This window comes from Lepisosteus oculatus, chromosome 4 (assembly GCF_040954835.1).
Source record: "Lepisosteus oculatus isolate fLepOcu1 chromosome 4, fLepOcu1.hap2, whole genome shotgun sequence".
Lineage (NCBI taxonomy): Eukaryota > Metazoa > Chordata > Actinopteri > Semionotiformes > Lepisosteidae > Lepisosteus > Lepisosteus oculatus.
The window spans coordinates 4,581,973-4,602,175 of NC_090699.1; the positions used below are offsets into that span (position 1 = coordinate 4,581,973).

Below are 20,203 nucleotides of genomic sequence, written 5' to 3' on the forward strand. Positions count from 1 at the left end.
GAACTGAGAGCAGCACTGAGCCCTGAGAGGAGAGGATTGAACACGTCAGCAGCTGACAGGCAGAAGTCATGAAGACAGCTTACTGCTCTCTGCTCACTGTGGAAATGTTTAAACTATACAGTAGGTCACACATGTAATGTTTTTCAAATAATAAAAAAACATTTGAGCAAATTGTCACGCCCTCTGCAGCCAGAGGGCGCTTCTTCTCTGTCCTGTCCCTAGTTTCCGGTCTGTTGTCCTTCCGGTCCCTCTATTTCCCTTGGGCTATATATTTCCGGGTCTTGCTCTCTGTCCTGGCTCAGCATTGACGTCCAGATGTCCTGAGACCCGCCTAGCACCAGGGCGCCCCATGTCCGCTCCCTGAGGGCATAGGTTTCTATACGGCACTCCTGAACTCTTTGCACTAACAAGCCCGGGCCTTTTTCCCGTCTCGCCGCTACGCATATGGGTCTTTTTCCACTCTCCTGCTCCCCACGGCTAGTCCCTTTGGACGTCCGTGACACAAATTAAGTAGTACACTTTTGTTTTGCGATTAAGATATTATAAGAAATATAAATGACAAATTTACAATTGTCAGGTAATATCAGATATATTTAACATTAATATATTTTTGTTGATAGTGTTGAACTGAGGATCTTCACTCTGAGCTTCAGTGTTGCTCTTGAGGGCTGTTTCCTGTCTCAGGGAGCTGGGCTGGGGTCTTGTCAGTAACACGTGGTGCCAGTTTCACTCCACACTTTCCTGTCAGTGGTGTGCTTGGAGGTTTTGTACTGTGTGGTTAAAGGTAGATTCACCTGTTGATAAACCAAAGTTTTCTAGAGCAGTTGGGTATGAGAGTTGATTTTCAGAGAGAGTCATTTGATAAAGTGGAAGACACAATATCAACAACTCCAACTATGTAACAGGGAGTCCTGGTGATTGACAGACTGGCAGGCTAATCAGAGAGCAGAAGACACATGAGTGACAGATGTATTCAGCCGGTTCAGAGCAGAATGATTGGCTGGTCACAGTTCAGTGGGAGGAGCCACTGAGGTGCCTGACACTGATCAGAGTGAAAGCAGACAGAGGGGTGAATCAGAGGAACTTGACTTCTGTCATTTTGAATTGACACTCCAGGAGTATCAGACGAGCTGGTAGGGGACAATATTATATGCATTAATTAGCTGTTTATTATACAGCAGACACTTCATTGCAAGGTTCTGGGAATGAGGGAACTACAGAGCTGCTCTGGCCTTGTGTATTTCTGCTTCCAGCTTCTTGGGTTTCATAAACTTTGAAAAATACTTCTCAATGACCAAAGAGAAAACTATGTAAGCAATTGTTTTTTGTTGTGATGTTGTAAGTAAACAGCATTCATTAACAAGAGGCATCTAGATCATTCAGATTACATTTAAGGGGTTAGTTGTGGGCGGGAAAGACAAACAGATATAAAGCAGTGACAGAAGAAGGCAGAGAGCAGGTTGTGAGTTGAGCTCAGGTGACTGTACACATCACACAGCGACTTGAAGTTTGTAACTGATGTAGAGACAGCAGGGCCCTGCTAACGAAGACACTCCTGCTCAGTGCAGGGCAGAGAAGAGTGGAGATCAAGAGATCAACAGGAAGTGGTATAGAGCTCAGTGAGAGGTGACAGCTGGTGCTGAACCTACAGACTGACAGGGAGAGCCTGAGGGCTCATCTAGACTAGGCTTCTGTATCTCTACGCCTCTGATACACCAGACTTCATGTCTTGCATTGTGTAACAGGATTACAACTCTAACTGATGTGACGTTGTAAAGTTAAAGTTCCAGGAGAGCTCTCTCTGATGCCGATAACTCTGGTTTTCATGTGAAATGAGTAATGAATACATTTTTTTTTAATTCTCAAAGGAATATGCTGTTGATATTGCATTAAATAGTGATCTCATTGCAAATAAACTCTTTGAACCCCTCCAAACTGGTTTAAGACAATTACATAATTATAACAATCAGACAATTCTAAAATAATGATGAGAAGACTCACCAGCAGACATACAGACTTCAAACTTGCTGAGCTGATATGAAACACTGCAGCGATGGAACAAGTTAGGAACAGCAGATGGATCAGACAATCTGGGCAGCTCCTGTCAGAGAGGAACAGTATGTGTCAGTCAGGACCCTGCACCTTCACGAGCTGTTATGGTAGCTTGATTCTTATGAGAGAGTAGTTCTTTCTGACAAATAAAAGCACTTAATCACTTGCACATGTTCCAATATTAACTTCCTTATTCTTTACTCACTCCAGGGTAGTTTAGCCAGGTGCTTTCAGTGCTGATCTTGCTGAAAGATGATTGTTGTCCTGGTTTTAAATATATGTTTCTTCCAGTATTTGCCTGTGCTTTACTCTGTCATTTTTCCTTCAATCCTTATGAGCTCTACAGTCTCTGCTAAGAAGCAGCCCCAAAGCATGATGCTGCCTCCACCCTGCTTGCCTGCAGAGACAGAGCTGACAGGAGATCTGCTGTGCTGAGTCTGTGTCAGACGTACTGTAACACTCAGCATTTACACAAGGAAGTTGCAATCAGGTCTAATCTAACACCTTCTGCCATGTTTGTTTCTTGGAATCACTGAGGTGCTTCATGAAAGCTCCATGCAGGATTTTAGACAGTGTCTGGAATATTGTTGAGCCACAGACAACATCCTCCAATCTCAGCCACTGTCCTCTAACTCCTCCAGTGTCTGTTGTCCTCACCGTGTGCTCCTTGTCTGTGAGCTCAGTGTGGAGGGACAGTCTGATCCAGACAGTGTCTGGTTCTCTTCTCTATCTGATTGATCCACTTCACCTCAAAGAGATGCTTAGACTTTGAAATGGTTTTACATTCCTTTCCTGATCTTTTTTTCTCATTTTGACACCTAACATATGGTCACATTCTGAAAACAAAACTAAGACTACACAATCCTGTGTCCCGTTGTGGTCTTCCTTTGTCTCACTAGCTCTCACTAACTATTTACTTCAGTCTTAATTAATCATCGGTCATATTCAGTCATATTCAACCTGAATAACACAGTGTCTCTCAGTTCTCTATCCTCAATTTCGACTCTTTCACTCTTCAGCAGCACCACTCTTCTCTTTCCCAGCAGATCTTTATATACGGCAGCTGCTTTGCTGTTCAGAGACACCCCTCAGTCTGCTGATGTTCAGAACCAGGGAACACTTGGGACCACCCTGTGCCATCAGGACTCCTCTCTCTCAGCTGTGGGGGGCAGATACACTCTACCTCACCCAGAGACGCTCCACTTCTCCAGGTGCTGACGCTCCTTGGCATCACACTTCACCACCATTGAACCTGGCAAAGGAACCAGCACACAGCCCCCCTGTCCAGCACCTGTGAGCCCCTTCTGTTCTCAAGCACCCCTCACTTGCAGAGCCCACAGGCCTGTAAACCTGCCTCATCATCACTAGAGACAAGATCTCTCTACTGGAGCCTCTACTGGAGATCTCGCACACACTCCGTCCAGACTGGACTCTGGACAAATCTCTTTTCTCCCAGGAGGTCTTATTTAGTCAGGAGGAGGCTAATTCTACACACATCTTATCCTGACAGCTCCTTTCCCTCAGCTGGAGTCTCACTCCCTCAAAGTACCAAAGAGATCTTCAGACCAGCTCTGCCTCATTCCACAGGTTTACCCATTAACAGGCAGTCATCCTGGTACATGACCAAATCACAGGACCTAACAAAACTACATCTCAGACCTCGCAGTCAGGTAATCAGGAGCTGAACCTTTCTGTGAGGCCCCTTTAAGAGAGAGAAGAGCCACATCTTGCAGCTTGTGGACAAGGAGAGCTGGGGTGTCCCAGACCTCCTGCACTCTTGAACACTGATCTGTGCTCGAGCTGCATGATCACAACAACACACCCTGAAGCCACTGCCCAGTTTCCCAGAATCCTCCTGCCTCTCTGTAAGTGAAAGTGAAAATAGTCCTTTACTGCGATAAAGAGGGTGTCAGAAGTAAAGTGAGCAGGTCGCTTTTCAAATCTAATCAGAAAAAGGCCTCAGACAATCACTTCTTTCTGAACAATAGAAAGTGGAGCTCAGACCAGTATGATCAGAGTATCCAGCCTGTAAGTATCCTGTCATTCTCACATCAGTTAACAGCACAGTGTACTGTAGGGTTAGGCCTGTCCTGTAGCAGTCAGACCGTACAGATATTCACACGACAGATTAAGTATTAATGTGTATCTGAAGGTGTATAATATCACAGTTTTCACTGTATTTTCACTGTAATTATTAATGTGAATCTGAAGGTCTGGATATCACTGTTTTCCCTAAATTTTCACCGTATTGGATCTAACAGGCAAACAGTAAATTTCATGGCTCCTGCTGAAGGTTTTTCTTTCACTTTGTGTTTCCTGTAGTCGAATGGCGTTTCTCTCTCTCAGAACAACATCTCTCAACACTGCAAAGACAAAAAACTTCACTCTGCATCTGGACTGTAATTAATACTGTAAACATCCTGTTAGTATAAAAACAGGTGAGTGTAAATCTGCTTTGTTATTGTCTAACTGTATAAGAAGACAAGAAACATTATATATTTCTGAACCTTATAGGTTTAATTTAGTAAAATGTGTTTAGTACTGCAGAGATCAATGACAATGTATGTGTAGAAAAAGGTGAGTGTGAATCTGGTTATTGTCCATCTGTAAAGGGAGACAGGAAACCCTGCTCTATTTCCACACATTGTATTGTCAAATAAAGTGCTGTTCCTTTCTTTATAGTGCATGGGTAGAGTCAGAGTAGTAGCTGCTGTGTGCTGGAGTGACAGTGAGATCAGTCAGGTACAGCAGTGTGTGAGTGAACAGTCAGGTCAGGACTGAAGCTGCTGTGTGCTGGAGTGACAGTGAGATCAGTCAGATCCAGCAGTGTGTGAGTGAACAGTCAGGTCAGGACTGAAGCTGCTGTGTGCTGGAGTGACAGTGAGATCAGTCAGGTACAGCAGTGTGTGAGTGAACAGTCAGGTCAGGACTGAAGCTGCTGTGTGCTGGAGTGACAGTGAGATCAGTCAGGTACAGCAGTGTGTGAGTGAACAGTCAGGTCAGGACTGAAGCTGCTGTGTGCTGGAGTGACAGTGAGATCAGTCAGGTACAGCAGTGTGTGAGTGAACAGTCAGGTTCTGGAGTGACAGTGAGCAACAAAAAGATGCAAACTTAAAGACTAGGAAAATATTTATAAATATTAATTATCACACAAAACTTACAACAGTTACCGTAAAGGCACCGTTTTATAAGCACACTTGTATTCTTAGCCTGAGGATTCCAGAGTATTGGAAACCAGAATTTCCTAATATGAATAAGACAGAAAGCTCTCAATAATAATACAAACTCCCTGGGTCTAAGTATGATTAGTTAGAGGTTACTGGTACCTCTCATAGCTCAGCGACATCCTCTCCTTTCTTCATCCTGTCCCTCTTCTTCCTCCTGTACATCAATACCTGTGCTCCCTCAATACTGAATACTTATCGTAAAGTTTATAAAGTTTATTAACATCGATGGGTTGGTTTCAAACAAATACAAATACAAAAACGAGATGAGGAAATTACATTTCTAATTGAGATATAAAGTTTGATCAATCAGAGTGTTTCATTATTTCAGAGATGAAGTCTGACCAATCAGAGTGGTTTCCTAGGCTCTGCTGGTTTTCTGTTATTCTGCTGCTTCTCCTCCAGTCCTGCGTTTCAAAATCAGGTGAGAACAGATTCAAAATCTTCTGTTTTTTTAAATATCATGATTACAATCCAGTTCCTAAAATAGTCACTGACAAAAAATCAAGATGCACTTATCACTCCAAATTTTAATTTCATTGATGATAATTATTATTATCAGCATCAGTTGCTTAGCAGACACCCTTATCTAGGATCACTAACACATACTACAGTGCACATGAGATCCACATTTAATGAATAAGCTCATGTACACACTGTGTTAGTGCAATGCATGTCAAGGACAAGCACAAGTGGAAACGCAATGCAAGACCTGTGCTAGAAAGACTGATGAGATTTAAACCAGTACAGAGACAGTATACAGTGTGGACACCAAGCAGCAGTGAAAACGTTCTGGTTCAGATCTACAATGACCTAGAGCAATAGGGAACTCACACCACCAGCTTGAGAGACAAGGAAACTTATTTACTGAAGAAAGTCTGGTGGAACAGGAGCTGGAGAGAGGAGATGTGGGGAGTTTTAAGACAAGAGCAGAGTGGATGAGACACCAGTAGGGTTTGAATGTGTGGCCAGAGGGAGCCAGTGGACAGACTGCAGTGGGATTAACACAGCAAAGAGGAAGAGGAGAAACAGCAGAGCTGCAGACAGTCCAGTGAAGATGAAGGTAAACTAGTCTGAGAGAGAGACCTCCAGGGCCAGGACTGGGAGTTGTGTGGAACAGTTAGTGAAAAAGGAGCAGAATTGAGGAATGCTGCTCCAGGCGGGAAAGTGCCAGAGAAGGGAATAGGAGAAGGAGGGATCAAGAGTGATGCTGAGGTCCTGGGCAGAGGAAGAGGAGGGAGAGGGCAGAGACAGAGTCAAGAGGAAGAGATGGAGAGATTCACACAGGGGAAACAGAAAGAGAAGGAAAGGTCAGACTCTGAGAGCTGAATGTATGAGGGTAGAGTGCCCTCAGGAGGAGACAGCTGAGACTGGAGGAGACCTGCATACTAGAGAGAGAAAGGAGAGGTTTGGTGGAGCATCCTCAGTCTAAAAGTGATGTAAAGAGCTACAGGAAGAGATGAGTGGACACAGGGACACAGGAAGGGGGTACAGAGAGAGAACAGTGGGGGACCCAGGAGAGGGCCATGAGGGACAAACAGGAAGAGAGAACAGGAGCAGAGCTTCGCCAGGTGACTTAATAGATTGAACCTATTCTCCCAAATCAAGCTTTTTTCATTATAATGGTTCACTTAATATATAACAGCAGAATTGTTTTTCTTCTTTTATTAGTGAGGTTGAGTGATTAGTGTTTGAAAGTGTTGGTTTGATTGTCTCTGGTGAGAAATTACTGTACCTGGCTTTTCTGAGGACACACTGGACTGTCCCTTCGTCACCTCTCTTTAAGATTCTCTGATGTGAAGAAGATCAGACACTCATATCCTTCTCAGTGACATGTGGATTTGAATCAGAGAGGAGACTCTGGGATTGGGCTTCTGCATGCAATGGGAACAATAATCATTAACACAGTACAGTACCAAATGGTTACTGAGCTGTTTTATTTAAGGAATTAGCGTGTATGAATGTTATGGGGTGGTGTGGTGGCTCTGTGGCTCAGAACCTGTGTCTGTAGCTGGAAGGCTGCTGGTTTGAATCCCACAGCTGGTAGAAAATTCCTACTCCATTGGGTCCCTGAGCAAGGCCCTTAACCCCCAACTGCTCCAGGAGTGCTGTATAAATGTCAGACCCTGTGCTCTGACCCCAAGCTTCTCTCCCTGTCTGTGTGTCTCATGGAGAGCAAGTTGGGGTATGCAAAAAGACAAATTCCTAACACAAGAAATTGTATATGGCCAATAAAGATCTTATCTTATCATACTATGACTAAGGTCCATAGAGTAAGAGAACTGGTCTTGATGTAGCCAGTCTGAGACCTGAATTCAGCAACTCAGCACAAACAGTAAGGGCATACTGGGTAGTCACAGCAGATTGTAGAAAGAGCTGGTATTATTGAGACTTTACACCTCTGGCCTCTCAAAACCAATCACTGTGTGTGGCTTATTGAACAATGATATGGGTTTGCGTGGGCAGGATACAGACTTATACCTTGCGTTTTCTAATGAAATTTCCTGTATAGCAGTTTGATTGAATGTCTGAAAAGTCTGAAACCGTTTCTTTCTCTTTTAGAGTTTCAGGTTGTTGTTTCAACTGATCATGTTGTTGCTGTAGCTGGTGAAGAAACTGTTCTGCCCTGTTACCTCCTTCCTGAAATCAGTGCTGTGGATCTACAGATCATGTGGATTAGAGACAATTACGTTGCCCCTGTGTGTTTGTTTGAGTTTGGCTTCTATAACTTTCAAACACAGGACCTCTCCTACAGAGGCAGGACTGAGCTTTTCCTAGAGGAGCTTCTATTTGGCAATGTGTCTCTAAAGTTGAGAGGAGTGCGCGGCTCTGATCATGGACGGTACAGATGCATGGTAAAGTCTGAACAATGGGATGATGATGCTGTTATTGACCTGGCAGTGAGAGGTGAGTGTGACAGATTGATATCCTGTCCAGGGTGTTGTACCCTGTGCTTCCTGGTTGCTATAGCCCTTTTAGACAAAGTGTATTTTCTGATCATTGAGGAAGCTTTAGTTTCTCGTTGTTTATTTACTGTATTTTCCTCACTGAACCTTCTTGAAATGTACCATTTGATAAACAGAGTTATAAATTAAACATATAAATTCATTTATACATTTTATGTTGGCTTATCTGTCTTTGATTACATTATGTTTATTGAGAACCAGCAGAGTGCTGACAAAGATGTTTCTAGTTGTCCTCCATCATACTTCTCACTCTCAGAAATCTCTTGTGTTGAACCCATAGCCCTGGGCTCCCAGCCCTCAGTGTCTCTCCACTCCCCTGGAGGAGATCAGGCCCAGCTGCTGTGCAGATCAGAGGGCTGGTTCCCTCAACCTGCAGTGATCTGGACAGACAGGGATGGAAACGAGGTGCCATCACAGCCCCCCACAGTGGACACGGACAGTCAGGGGCTCCTCAGTGTCAGCAGCTACATCCCAGTCAAACAGGAGTCCAACATCTTCTCCTGCCTGGTGAGAAGCACACAGCCCAAGGCAGACTGGGAATCTCAGCTGCACATACCCAGTGAGTACAGAGCTTACCTTAATCATTACAGTAAGTAGACTATTAAATATAACAAATGATTTTGTAAAAGTCTAAAACAAACTTCACAGACATATTATTGAAACAAACAATTGAGAATGAATTCCCCTTATAATAAAAACATTTATATGTAATGGTGCTGTTGTCATTAAGTCTAAATGATGAAACCATTATGGGATTTATTGTTATAAAAACATTAAGAAGGATATATCAGTTTCTAAGATGTAACTCTTTAGTTCCATGAGATTTTCTTTTACCATGTCGTTGCAGTAAAGCAGGAGTCACTGTTTCAGTCAAAGGCTTGCTATGCACATGTTACGTTCCACATCCCTCCTACCCCTTTCGGTTATGATTAATTTCTATTATTTCCTGGTGCGTCCTGTTTGCTTTTTGGTTAAAAGCCCAGCATCTCTGCAGTTCTGGGCTCAGTATTGGAAGATGGACGCCACAAGGCTTGCCTATTTTCCAGGTTCTACGAAGGCAGGCCTTTTCCCCGGTGTCCTGACCGCCTGGGATGCAGACCAGTTATGTTTTTAGTTCCTGTTCCTGTTCTTGTGCCGGTTCCGACCCGGTTCCCCCTTTTAACTGTTTGTCTTGGATGGATCTCCCGGCTCTTGGATTATAGACTGCGCCCTGACTTCTCTTTTGGATTTCTTTGGACTTGATTGCTACTTCATTTCCCCCGAGCACCTGCTCACTACGGTCACCTCCCCCTGTCTGTCCACCCATCCTAACCTTGTCTTTTACGGATTATACCGTCCGCATAGGGTCTTTAATAACGCACTCCACGGGAGTCAGAACCGGCTCTATTGACAGCACGCAGGAGAGTCTCAAGGGAAATTCTGTGATTCTTGAGCTCTCTCTGCCTGTTTATTTTGGATCACATACAATTTCAATATGTTCCGTTTTTTCTCTGGTAACACCTACTGATGATTATCTTTCTCATATACTGTAATTCTTGACATAAATTCTAAAAGATCAAACTTTATCTGTCAGTCCATTCAGAGAGATCCCCTCTTTATGGTATACAGATTTTGTCTTGTGTATACCAGCAATATAGAAAGCAAACAATATTTAGTTTTGAATACAGTTTAGGAAAAACAAATCTCCATAAAATACCTCCAGAATTCTCCCTCACGTGTCACTGACACTCTAGTTGTGATTTATTTGCTGCTACATTTTCTTACCCATCTTGCCCATATTATTCTCAGTTTAACCAAAGAAGAGCACTGTGACTATTTAAATTCTCCAGGTGTCATTACTGGATCTTTGCCTCTCAACAGCAGAGCTCTGTACTTCAGTCTGGCTCCATTGTGACATCGTCACATCAGCTGGAGTGATTCAGCATCTGGGCTCAACCAGTCTCCCTGACTGAGACACTTCAACTGGCGACAGTCCTATGGCTCCCTGTCTAGAGAGAGATTTCTGCTCCACACTGTAGTCTTTTGTGCTGGTGGCTCACTTGGCTCACACAGATCTCTCTGCTGATTTTGTGGTCTGCAGCTCCTGATAACTAAACTGCATGTTTATCCATCAAATCTGTTTCGCAGGCAGATGTAGTCAAACACTGAGTTGGTCTCACATGACTGTTTAATGACCTTTGACCAGTCTTAAAGTGGTCAGTGATAAGGAAGACTTGACAGCTGTCTGTGTGGGTTGGACACCTGTGTAATATGAATGTCATTTTATAAGAAGAACACCTGTGCAATATTGTCAATTTTAATATTATTCTGTTTTTTAATCATTTAAAATGTACTTATGCATTAGTTGTGGTTTGTCAGATTGTGATGTTATTTGTAGGTTGTGAATTATTTTACAAGACATAATGATCCAGGCTTCCTGGTTGACATGTGTATAGAGAACTGAGACCTGACACACATGGACCCTAACAGAATAATACTACCCAGTGCAGAGTGACACCACAACCATACAAATAAAGAGAGTCATACCAGCACGACAGTATGAATAGAGGAGCAGTGGAGTATCACTCACACCCATACAAAATGTACAATACTACTCTAGGCAGTAGAAACATGAAAAAGTGAGTGATTCTAAAACAATATTTCCCAGAAGAGTATGATATTGCATGGGGTCTATTTAGGGTTGAATCAGTGTGCAGCTATACATCAATTCTACAGTATCTGTACATCGTATTATAGATTTAACAAAAATATTTCTTCACGCTGACCGTAACAAACCCTACTAGTTGTGTGTCAGTGTCTGTGTGATAATATCCCTGTCCTGTTTTCCAGGAGACTATTTCTCTGCTCCCTCTGGATGGATGGTGACTCTCTTCCTAACAGCAGCTGTTACTGTAGCAGCATCAGTACTTCTGGTGATCCAGTGGAGAAGAATGGACAGTATGTGCTCATTATATATAGACATGTGTGTCTGAATGTCTGTGTCAGGAAGGATTTAAAATTCCTCTGTGTATGAGCAGGTCAGGACACTCCTCTTGATAACAACTGACAATTTATAATGCAGCCAGTAGGAACTAAAAAAATGAAAATGTTTAGCTCATTAGCCAGAGCATCTTCTAGTCTTGATAGAGAACTACCCTCCAGGAGAGTTACAGATGCAGCTATCTATAATACACATCAAACCCTGAGATAAACTCACTACATTATACCAGTGAGCCACAATCAGCCCTTCGCTGCTCAAGACAGATCAATAGGTGGAACTTGCGAAAGCAGCTTCATTTAATCTGTTCTTCCTCCTTAGCCTAATGATCACATGTCTTGAAACTACAATATGTTGTAGCGATTCTCTGTAGTTTCCCTCTGCACAGGAAGACGAGAGAGGCAGGAGACTGGGAGTGCAGTGAACTGGCCTCTTGTCCTTGTTAGGGACACAGGCGTGCTGGTCACTCAGATAGGACAGGAAGGAAGAAGGTAAAGAGGGAGAGAGTGATGGCCAGACAGACAGAGAGAGGAAACTGGACTCTGTTTATAGAGAGAGGAGAGGGCAAGCTGGACGATGAAGGTCAGGTGCTCAGGCTCCAGGAACGTTACAATTGCTATAAATTACAGTACAATCAGTTCTTAAACCCTCTGTGTATACTATATTTTTAATAAGCAACATGTAAAATAAAATTAACTTTTTTTTTATGACTATTTATACACAATCTCTAATAATTCTGTGTACTCTATGAAATGAAAAATATTTCTGTTAGTGTTACACAATATTGTGAAACACTGTACAGTAGTTTGTGCAGAGTTGTGTGTAATCATTGTATTTCATGAGATTATTTATTGCTACTGTACAGTATGATTAATGCAGAAAGGCACTAACAGGTAAATAAAAATTAAAATTTTAATATTAGAATAAGCTTTGACAACCACACACAGCTGCAGTAGTTTAAGGATTCACTTTACAGAGCAGTGCAGTCCTCTGATTCCAGAGTATCTATCTTTGTCACCATAGTCAAGCCCATTCAAAGACCCCCAACCCTTCCTGTCTATTTCACCCCGATGGCAGTGACTGTCCCTCAGTCTGGAACAGTGTATTCATGAGCTCTGTATTCATTGGTCAAACATGATCATGTGACAGTAAGGGGTGGGGACCCTTAAAGAGGAAATCACAGATGAATGGTAGAGAGTGTCAGACCTGCTAATCTATCACAGAAATCACAGATGTACTGGAGAGAGTGACAGAACTTTCCAATCTATCAGAGAGAACTGAAGTAAGAGGGGTCAGTTCTGTGGAAGTTTACAACAGAAAGGGTTGAATAAGATCTGTGGATCAATTACTGTTAAACGTATGGCTAGACAGGCAGAACAACCTGCCAGGATTCTGTCTCTTATGTTCTTTTGTTCAGTGAAATATAGAATATGTGTAATAGAAAACATGGCTAATGTATTTTTCCAGCTTCTGCAGCCCTGATGCTGTGTCACTGACTGTCCTGTCTGTGTTTCTTACAGGGAAGGAGAAACTCAATGGTGAGTAAATCAGTCAGACTCTCTGTACTGTGTCCTGTAGTGATTTCAGCAGGAGCTCCTCTGTAAATGATCATGCATCAGTGTTCTAACTGAATTGTATGTTATTATGATACAAGGTCAACGTAGAACAACTTGTTTATTAACACTATAATTGACAGTTTATTTATGGAAGGAGCTATTAACTGCCAATTTGAAATTGAAAACTTAAACCAATTTGAGTGTCATCAGACACCAGAGCTCTGATGGTCTAAATCATGTCTTATTATTCCAGCCATTCCTGTCATCCTCGCAGAACTGGGTAAGTGATCTTCTGTGTCTGTGAGATCACAGATCCACCAGTACAAACACTAATGAATTATATTTGAGTGCACTGTTGTTCTGCAGTTTACTGTACTCTACTGTAATGAACTATATTGCACTGAAGTGTATCCTTCTTTTATTTTCATCAGTAATACACACAGGTATTTGATCAGTTGTGAAGATTAACAAAAGATTTATAAAAGCAATAGAAGCTACAGAGAAATAGAGAAAGTTCTCTACAATAATGTAAATATGGAGATCTTAGTTTTGACTCCCTCTCAGTTTGGTCCCAATGCACATTTTCAAAGTTAATATTTTAATGAAAACTTTAGTTTTAGACCACTTGCATGGGTGAAAAAAACTAACTGGCAGGAGAAACTATAAAGTAATAAATGCTGCTTGTATGAATATCAGTCTTCTTTGCCCTCTTCTAATGTGCCAAAGACACTCTGAAAAGGCTCGTTTCAGACTGACAACAGGCCATCAGCCCCCTGTCCTGAGTGAACAGCCTGTATCTTGACACTGTGGGGGTCCTGCCTGTGTCCTGCTGTTACACACAGTGTCTGTAGAGCTGGAACAACACAGCTGCTCTGACTGCTTGTGTTCAGCCAGCTGGGCCCCTGTCTGTGTCAGACTGATACTGTCTGTGTGTCAGTCTTCCTGGATCAGGCCTGGTGTGGAGATGTGCTCACCATGGAGTGTGACTGGTCATTTCTCACTGTCCAGCTGATGTCCAGAGATCAGACAGTGTGACCAGTGAGCAGGACATATCTGTGCCTCTGTCAGTGATACTGGTCACTGTGGGGACGGGTCACTTAGACATTGATACTGGTCACTGTGGGTACAGGACCCTTAGTCTGTGTGAGAGCAGCCCACAATTTCACTCATCTGACTGAACAATGAACAGAATTCAGTATCAATGGATGGTTATTTAAATATGAAATATCCCACAGTTCTGGAGACTGCAGACTGTGTTTATTTCTTATCTCTCTCAATGGCTCAAGCACCAGACTCCAGGGTGTCCTGTGATGTGTCTGTGTGTCTTATTGCCTTGTGCTGCTCAGTCCAAGTGAGACTCCAGTCTTACAGCCACTGCTGCTCACACTCACTGACACTCTGACCCACACTGCAGTGGAGACTGGGGATCCTGAAATGAACTGACTGCAGACTGTAGGATAAACTTTGTTATAATAACAGGTAAGAAGCAATAATGGTCTTTAATACAATAAAGATCTACTCTCTCTCTGCAGATGCTGTGAAGCGAGCTCCTATCCCTAAATCACGTATGTACACTGTATGAAACTCTGCTGACTGACGGCACTGATTTTACTGACATTATATTACCGGTGGGTGACTGGGATTAACAGAGTCTGTGTCTCTGTGTTCCAGTGTGTGACTGAGATTAACAGTGACTGTGTCTCTGTGTGACTGTGATTAACAGTGTGTGTATCTCTGTGTTCCAGTGTGTGTCTGTGTTTCACAGTGTCTGTATCTCTGAGTTCCAGTGTGTGACTGTGATTAACAGTGTCTGTATCTCTGTGTTTCAGTGTGTGACTGTGATTAACAGTGTCTGTATCTCTGAGCTCCAGCGTGTGACTGTGATTAACAGTGTCTGTATCTTTGTGTTTCAGTGTGTGACTGTGATTAACAGTGTCTGTATCTCTGCGTTCCAGTGTGTGTCTGTGATTAACAGTGTCTGTATCTCTGTTTCAGAATGGCAGTGGCTGTGCAGTTCTGCAGGTAGGTCTGTTTCCTGTTGAAGATACAGACACAGTACTGCTATTGAGCATTAATATTAATGAGCATTGATTCCTGGTGAGAAATGCACTAATAAAAAAGACAGGAGAATGAGAATCAGTGTAAAGTGAGATTCACTGCAGGTTCACATCATATTCCTGTGGAAAACCTCTTCTCCTTCCACAGTGATCATGTTGTCATTCAGCCAGTGAAATCATGTCTGTGCTGGACTGACTGAGCTATAAAATCATCCAACCTAAATCAAAACCTTTTTATTATGAGAAGCTCACAGTCTGTAGGAGACTACATGTCATGGGTACGAATCATGAGTCCTACACAGTGGAGCATTTTAATAAACAGAGATGACAAAAATCCGTTATTACAATATTTACACACTGATGGTAAGAACACGATTTCACTGCTGACTTCATGATCCTACATAATAAGAATGTGTCCCCGTCACTGTACTGGGGCATGCAGGGTGAGCACCCCCTACTGGCCCCACTAACACCTCTTCCAGCAGCAGCCTCAGCTCTCCCAGGAGTCTCCCCTCCAGGTACTGGCCAGGCTCACACTGCTGGGTCTCAGTGGGCTGCTGGTTGTGAGCTGTTTTCACACTGGTGCTCGATCTCCTTTAGAGATATTAGACATAAATCTAGCAAACAACACAGCCTGATAACCCACACACTGTCACACTATAAACTATATCTTTACATGACCTTTGCCCTGTTCACCTGTCTGGGGTATAACCCCAGTAATCTGTGCTGGACATAGTGTCCCCCAGGACACTACAGCTCAGTACTGACCCTCTCCTTTCTTCTGTACAGGTGAAGGCAGCCCCATCCCTGACCTGCGTAAGTCCACTGTGTGTAAAGTCACAGCTCCTGCTGGGCTCCAGCTCTCTCCCTGTCAGTGTTTGTGGAGGACAGAGGGGTATTTAAACTGGGGAACTGGGGGGCAGGAGCTCCCTAAAGGGCAATTCTGTTGGATCAGGAAGACCTGGGCAACACCAACAATGTATCATAAAAAATAACACATCACAGAAGTCCATTCTTAAATACTTCTATATTACTAATGTATTTTTTCAATTCTTAAAACATGAGCAATAAAGAGGAGGTTTCACACTGGTTTCAGTGTGAATGAAGCTGAGCTCCTGATTTTTTATACTGATACAGTATGTCTGAAGTTCTCTTGTAATTTTAACTTTTAGTCTCTTGAAATAAACCAGTTCAAGAGAGCATTAGTGGTTTCCAGTGAATTTCATTACCTCTGACCCCCTGAATTTTGGTACTTTGAGGTTCATAATGAAAACTGTAGTGACATCTCTGTCTTGATTATGGAGCCCAGTGTGTGACTGTGATTAACAGTGTCTGTATCTCTGTGCTCCAGTGTGTGACTGTGATTAACAGTGTCTTTATCTCCGTGTTCCAGATGTGTGACTGTGAATTGACAGTGTCTGTATCTCTGTGCTCCAGTGGGTGACTGTGATTAACAGTGTCTGCATCTCTGTGCTCGAGTGTGTGACTGTGATTAACAGTGTCTGCATCTCTGTGCTCCAGTGTGTGACTGTGATTAACAGTGTCTGTATCTCTGTGCTCCAGTGTGTGTCTGTGATTAACAGTGTCTGTATCTCTGTGTTTCAGAATGGCAGTGGCTGTGCAGTGCTGCAGGTAAGTCTGTCTCTTCTTTGATGAGAGTGATGCTATTTCAAGCCCTAGTGTCTGGGGTCATTGAGTTCTTGAATCCGGAAGGTCTCTTTACTGTTAGATGGTCATTCATGGTGTGTAAAAAGAAGGAGATGTACAGTATTTCAGTCTCATGTTTCTGTTAAATCCTACATGTGGGCTGTGAAGATCAATCAAAGTTTCATGGTGGGAATTTCTATCTCTATCCTGTATTTCAGTCTAATGGCCAGTATGAGTCTCTCCTGGAGGGACTGACAGTGTAGAAAACTCATTTTCCCTGAAGGCCATGTGCTCTGGTCTCTGCCCACTCCTGAATGAGGGTCTACAGGCTGAATGTGGCAGAGCCAGTGACCCTGGATTTGGGAATAACTGTGGAATATCAGGAGGAATCAGGAGCAGAGCCAGTCTCATAATAACAGGCCATTCAAATCCTGAGGAGAAACACTGTTAAAAGATGGTATAATGACAGTACTCTTCCCCTGTAGTTCCACAGACACACAGCCTCTTGTGAGCGGCAGCAGTGGGACTCTGGTACAGGGGCTCCTCTGGGGCCTGTAGGCCTCTCTCTTGTCTGAGAAATGGCTGCTTCTCTTCACATGTCAACCAGGCTGATGGGTCAGCAGGAAGAAACATTATAAAATCACCTTTTCTTCTTCTGTTTCCCTCTTTCCTCTGGCTGTGTTAATATTGTATTTTCAGGAGCTGAACCTCTTTAACCCCCAGCTCCTCGAAGGTCATTTAATCCTGGAGTGTTTGTGTCCTGAACATCTTGCAATATCTTGGACAGGACAGAGAGTCCAGAACTGGTTCAGGGTCTGAAATCAAGGGACCACCTGGACATCAAGTCTGAAACATCAGATTTCTGTATATCTTACTCAGTACACACGCTAGGAAGAAATATCCGCCCCCCCAAAAACATTTAATTTCTTCAAAAGTGATGTAGCACATGTAGATACCTATTTTTCTAGGCCATGTCCAATCTATTTATATTTATATATTTTACACTAGATGGGCTCTTTTATACAGCCTTTCTATTATCCAGGAGTAAAAAAATAAGAGCTGATAAGAATCTCTTTGATCTTCACTAGATTGACAGGCAGACAAGCAAAAGGGGAGTATTTACTCAGTATTAAATATCAAGAGTTCATACCTACCTATTTAGTATCAGGAGAGTATTAAGTCAGTATTCATTAGTCATGCGAATAAAGCTTCTTGAATTGAATCGATTAAAACCCCCATTCGCTCTGGACATGTATAAGCTCCGCCCCCCGTCTGTCAGTGGTCAGCGCTCACTGATTGACAGCTGCTGTCTCCTATCAGAGAGGTGGACAGTGAGCGCGAGCAGTCTGAAGTCAGTATGAGCGCCTCTGTTTCTCTCGTTTTTCTCTCTGGGTTTCTGGATCTGTTATTTCTGCTTTAAATTGAATACTTTGGATATTTCTTCAGATTTTCAAAGTAAGTGTGAAGGCTTTTCTTATATTTTAGTAAGGCTTTGCTTTCTCTATGATATATATATATTTTTCTGTAACAAACGAGCATTCATCAATTTCCCTACGGGATTAATAAAGTCTGTCTATCTATTATGCGGTCGGTCCTGTGTTTATTAATAATGTCGTTTAAAAAAATAAAGTTTCATCGCTGTGAAAACAAGTGTTTAATGTTTGTATTTAGAGGATATTGGGATCACTCCCATGTGTAACACTAGTGAAACAGTGAAGAAGATGTCGTTTCTCTGGAAGGGAAGAGCAGTCATTAGTAATTGACTGGTGTTTCTCTCTCGGTGTGTTTGGGGACAAAGACATTTCACAGTCTGATGGAGTTGAGTTGGACTGTGATCGGCAGGAGCCTGTTGTGATGTTTGTGTTTTATTCCCCAGCTGCTGTGACTCTGGACCCTGATACAGCTCACTGTGGGCTCAGCCTGTCTGAGGATGGGAAGAGAATGAGACTGGGAGAGGGAGAACAGGATCTCTCTGACAATCCTCACAGATTTGATCACAGGAACTGTGTCGTGAGCAGGGAGGCCTTCACCTCAGGGAGACACTACTGGGAGGTGGAGGTGAATCGATACTGGAGAATAGGAGTGACCAGAGAGTCTGCAGAGAGGAAAGGAAAGTTCAGCTTCTCTCCCCAGCAGGGTTACTGGTGTCTGAAATATAACCCTGGTTTCTCTGCTCTCACTGACCCTCGGACCTGTCTCCCCCGCAGTCTGTGGCCCAGGAAGCTGGGGGTGTGTGTGGATATTGAGGAGAGGAAGGTCTCCTTTTACACAGTGGAGTCCAGAGCTCATGTCTACACTTTCACTGACATGGTCTTCACTCAGGGGGAGAAGATCTATCCTGTCTTCTGGACCTGGGATCAATATAAAGCCCTTGAGCTGCTGCCTGCTGTCAGTGTGGAGATTAAACCCGTCACTGACTCATGAACATAGGCTGACTCTCTCCCAGCTCTCTGTCCACTGCTCATACTTGGAGACGGGTTTACTGACGGGTAGTGAGATGAGGTCAGAAATATAATAGTAATTTCAAAAATGATGATGTTGTGTCGTGTTTAATTTTTTAATAACATGTACGAGAGAGGGCGAGATAACGCGCTACCAGCCTGCTGTACTCCTGACTTGTAAATATCTCTGGAAACCCTGCTGTGTTTTTTTCTAATTTTGAGAAAATAAACTTTTAAAAATGAAATCCCGTGTGAGTCTCTCCTGCGCGCGCCGGTGACGGTGAAGCTGCCAGAACGGGGAGGGACCCGCTGACGTCACCACAGCCAGGAGGAATAGGGACTGTGACGCAGACAGGAAGTGGCTCAGGGTGGTTATGGGAGTTGTAGTTTGTAACCAGCGCTGTGTCTGTGAGCAGCTACAGCCAGTCTAATACCCGGCTCCTCTTAGACAGGGTTACATCAGCATGTTCAGTATTGTGCATTTTATTGCTTATTGGGTTATTTTGACTGTGGTGGTTTGTTTAGTGTGAGAGCAGTTTTATTTGATTTCTGACCCTGGGGGGAGTGCGGTGTGGACCCGTTGTGCCTGTTAATGGAGTTTTTAATGAAAGTTCGGGAGGAATGAAGGCAGCCGCGCTCATTCGACAAAGCTGCTGCAATTCTCACTAATACTGATGTAAGCAACCGGTCTCCATAAATATCAAACGTCACCCTCTCCTCTTCCTCGTTCGTTTTCTGCATGGTTTGTTTTTGCCTAGCTCGAATCCGTGCTCCCTTCTCATGGATCTACAAATCCGCCGCTCCGATGAAGACCTTTTCTGCAGCGCAGGAGACTCTCCTACCTTTCTCCGTCTCATCGCCTCCTTCAGCCGCCGTGCCACATCAGCGCCGCTCATCTCCCAGCCAGTCCTCACAAGATCCAACTCCTCGCCGAAGACTGCATTCTGCCGTCGTAGTCCCTCTCTCATTACAAACCCAGCCTTCTCATTCCTCCACGGCAAAAATCTCCAAATAACCCCCGCTTCTCTTGAGGATGTCCCTGCCGCCGCGCTTCATGCACATCGGCTCCCCCTTCTCCTGGATCTTCTCTCGCGATTTCCAACTGGACCGTAGCAAGCCTCCAGAGGATACTTCAAAAACATGGCGTCCATTTTAAAAGAAACGCTTCCAAAAAAAAAAGCTCTGTTTTCCCCGTACTTAACCGCAGTCTACACAAGGAAACATCAACTCCCCAGCTTCCCCCGGCGCTCTCTGATGACATCACCCGCGCCGCCGCCACTCAT

General features: G+C 43.5%; 2 protein-coding genes across 3 annotated transcripts in view; one reads left to right on the forward strand and one right to left on the reverse strand.

Annotated features, from left to right (window-relative positions):
* LOC138238196 (fructose-bisphosphate aldolase A-like) overlaps positions 1–20,203 on the reverse strand; it is a 216,302-nt gene that overhangs the window by 118,513 nt on the left and 77,586 nt on the right. The window lies entirely within an intron of this gene.
* LOC138238058 (butyrophilin subfamily 1 member A1-like) lies at positions 3,890–19,165 on the forward strand. 2 transcript variants are annotated; one of them, XM_069187888.1, is made up of 13 exons: positions 3,890–4,080; positions 4,375–4,490; positions 5,608–5,700; positions 7,839–8,183; positions 8,523–8,801; positions 11,072–11,179; positions 12,740–12,757; positions 13,029–13,055; positions 14,308–14,340; positions 14,771–14,797; positions 15,622–15,648; positions 16,438–16,464; positions 18,356–19,165. In XM_069187888.1, the coding sequence occupies exons 3-13, from the start codon at positions 5,610–5,612 to the stop codon at positions 18,901–18,903; spliced, it is 1,530 nt and encodes a 509-aa protein (XP_069043989.1). In that variant the 5' UTR covers positions 3,890–4,080; positions 4,375–4,490; positions 5,608–5,609; the 3' UTR covers positions 18,904–19,165. The 2 variants fall into 2 exon arrangements, with proteins under 2 accessions (XP_069043989.1, XP_069043990.1); XM_069187889.1 differs by lacking the exons at positions 14,771–14,797; positions 15,622–15,648 and having other exon boundaries at positions 3,891–4,080.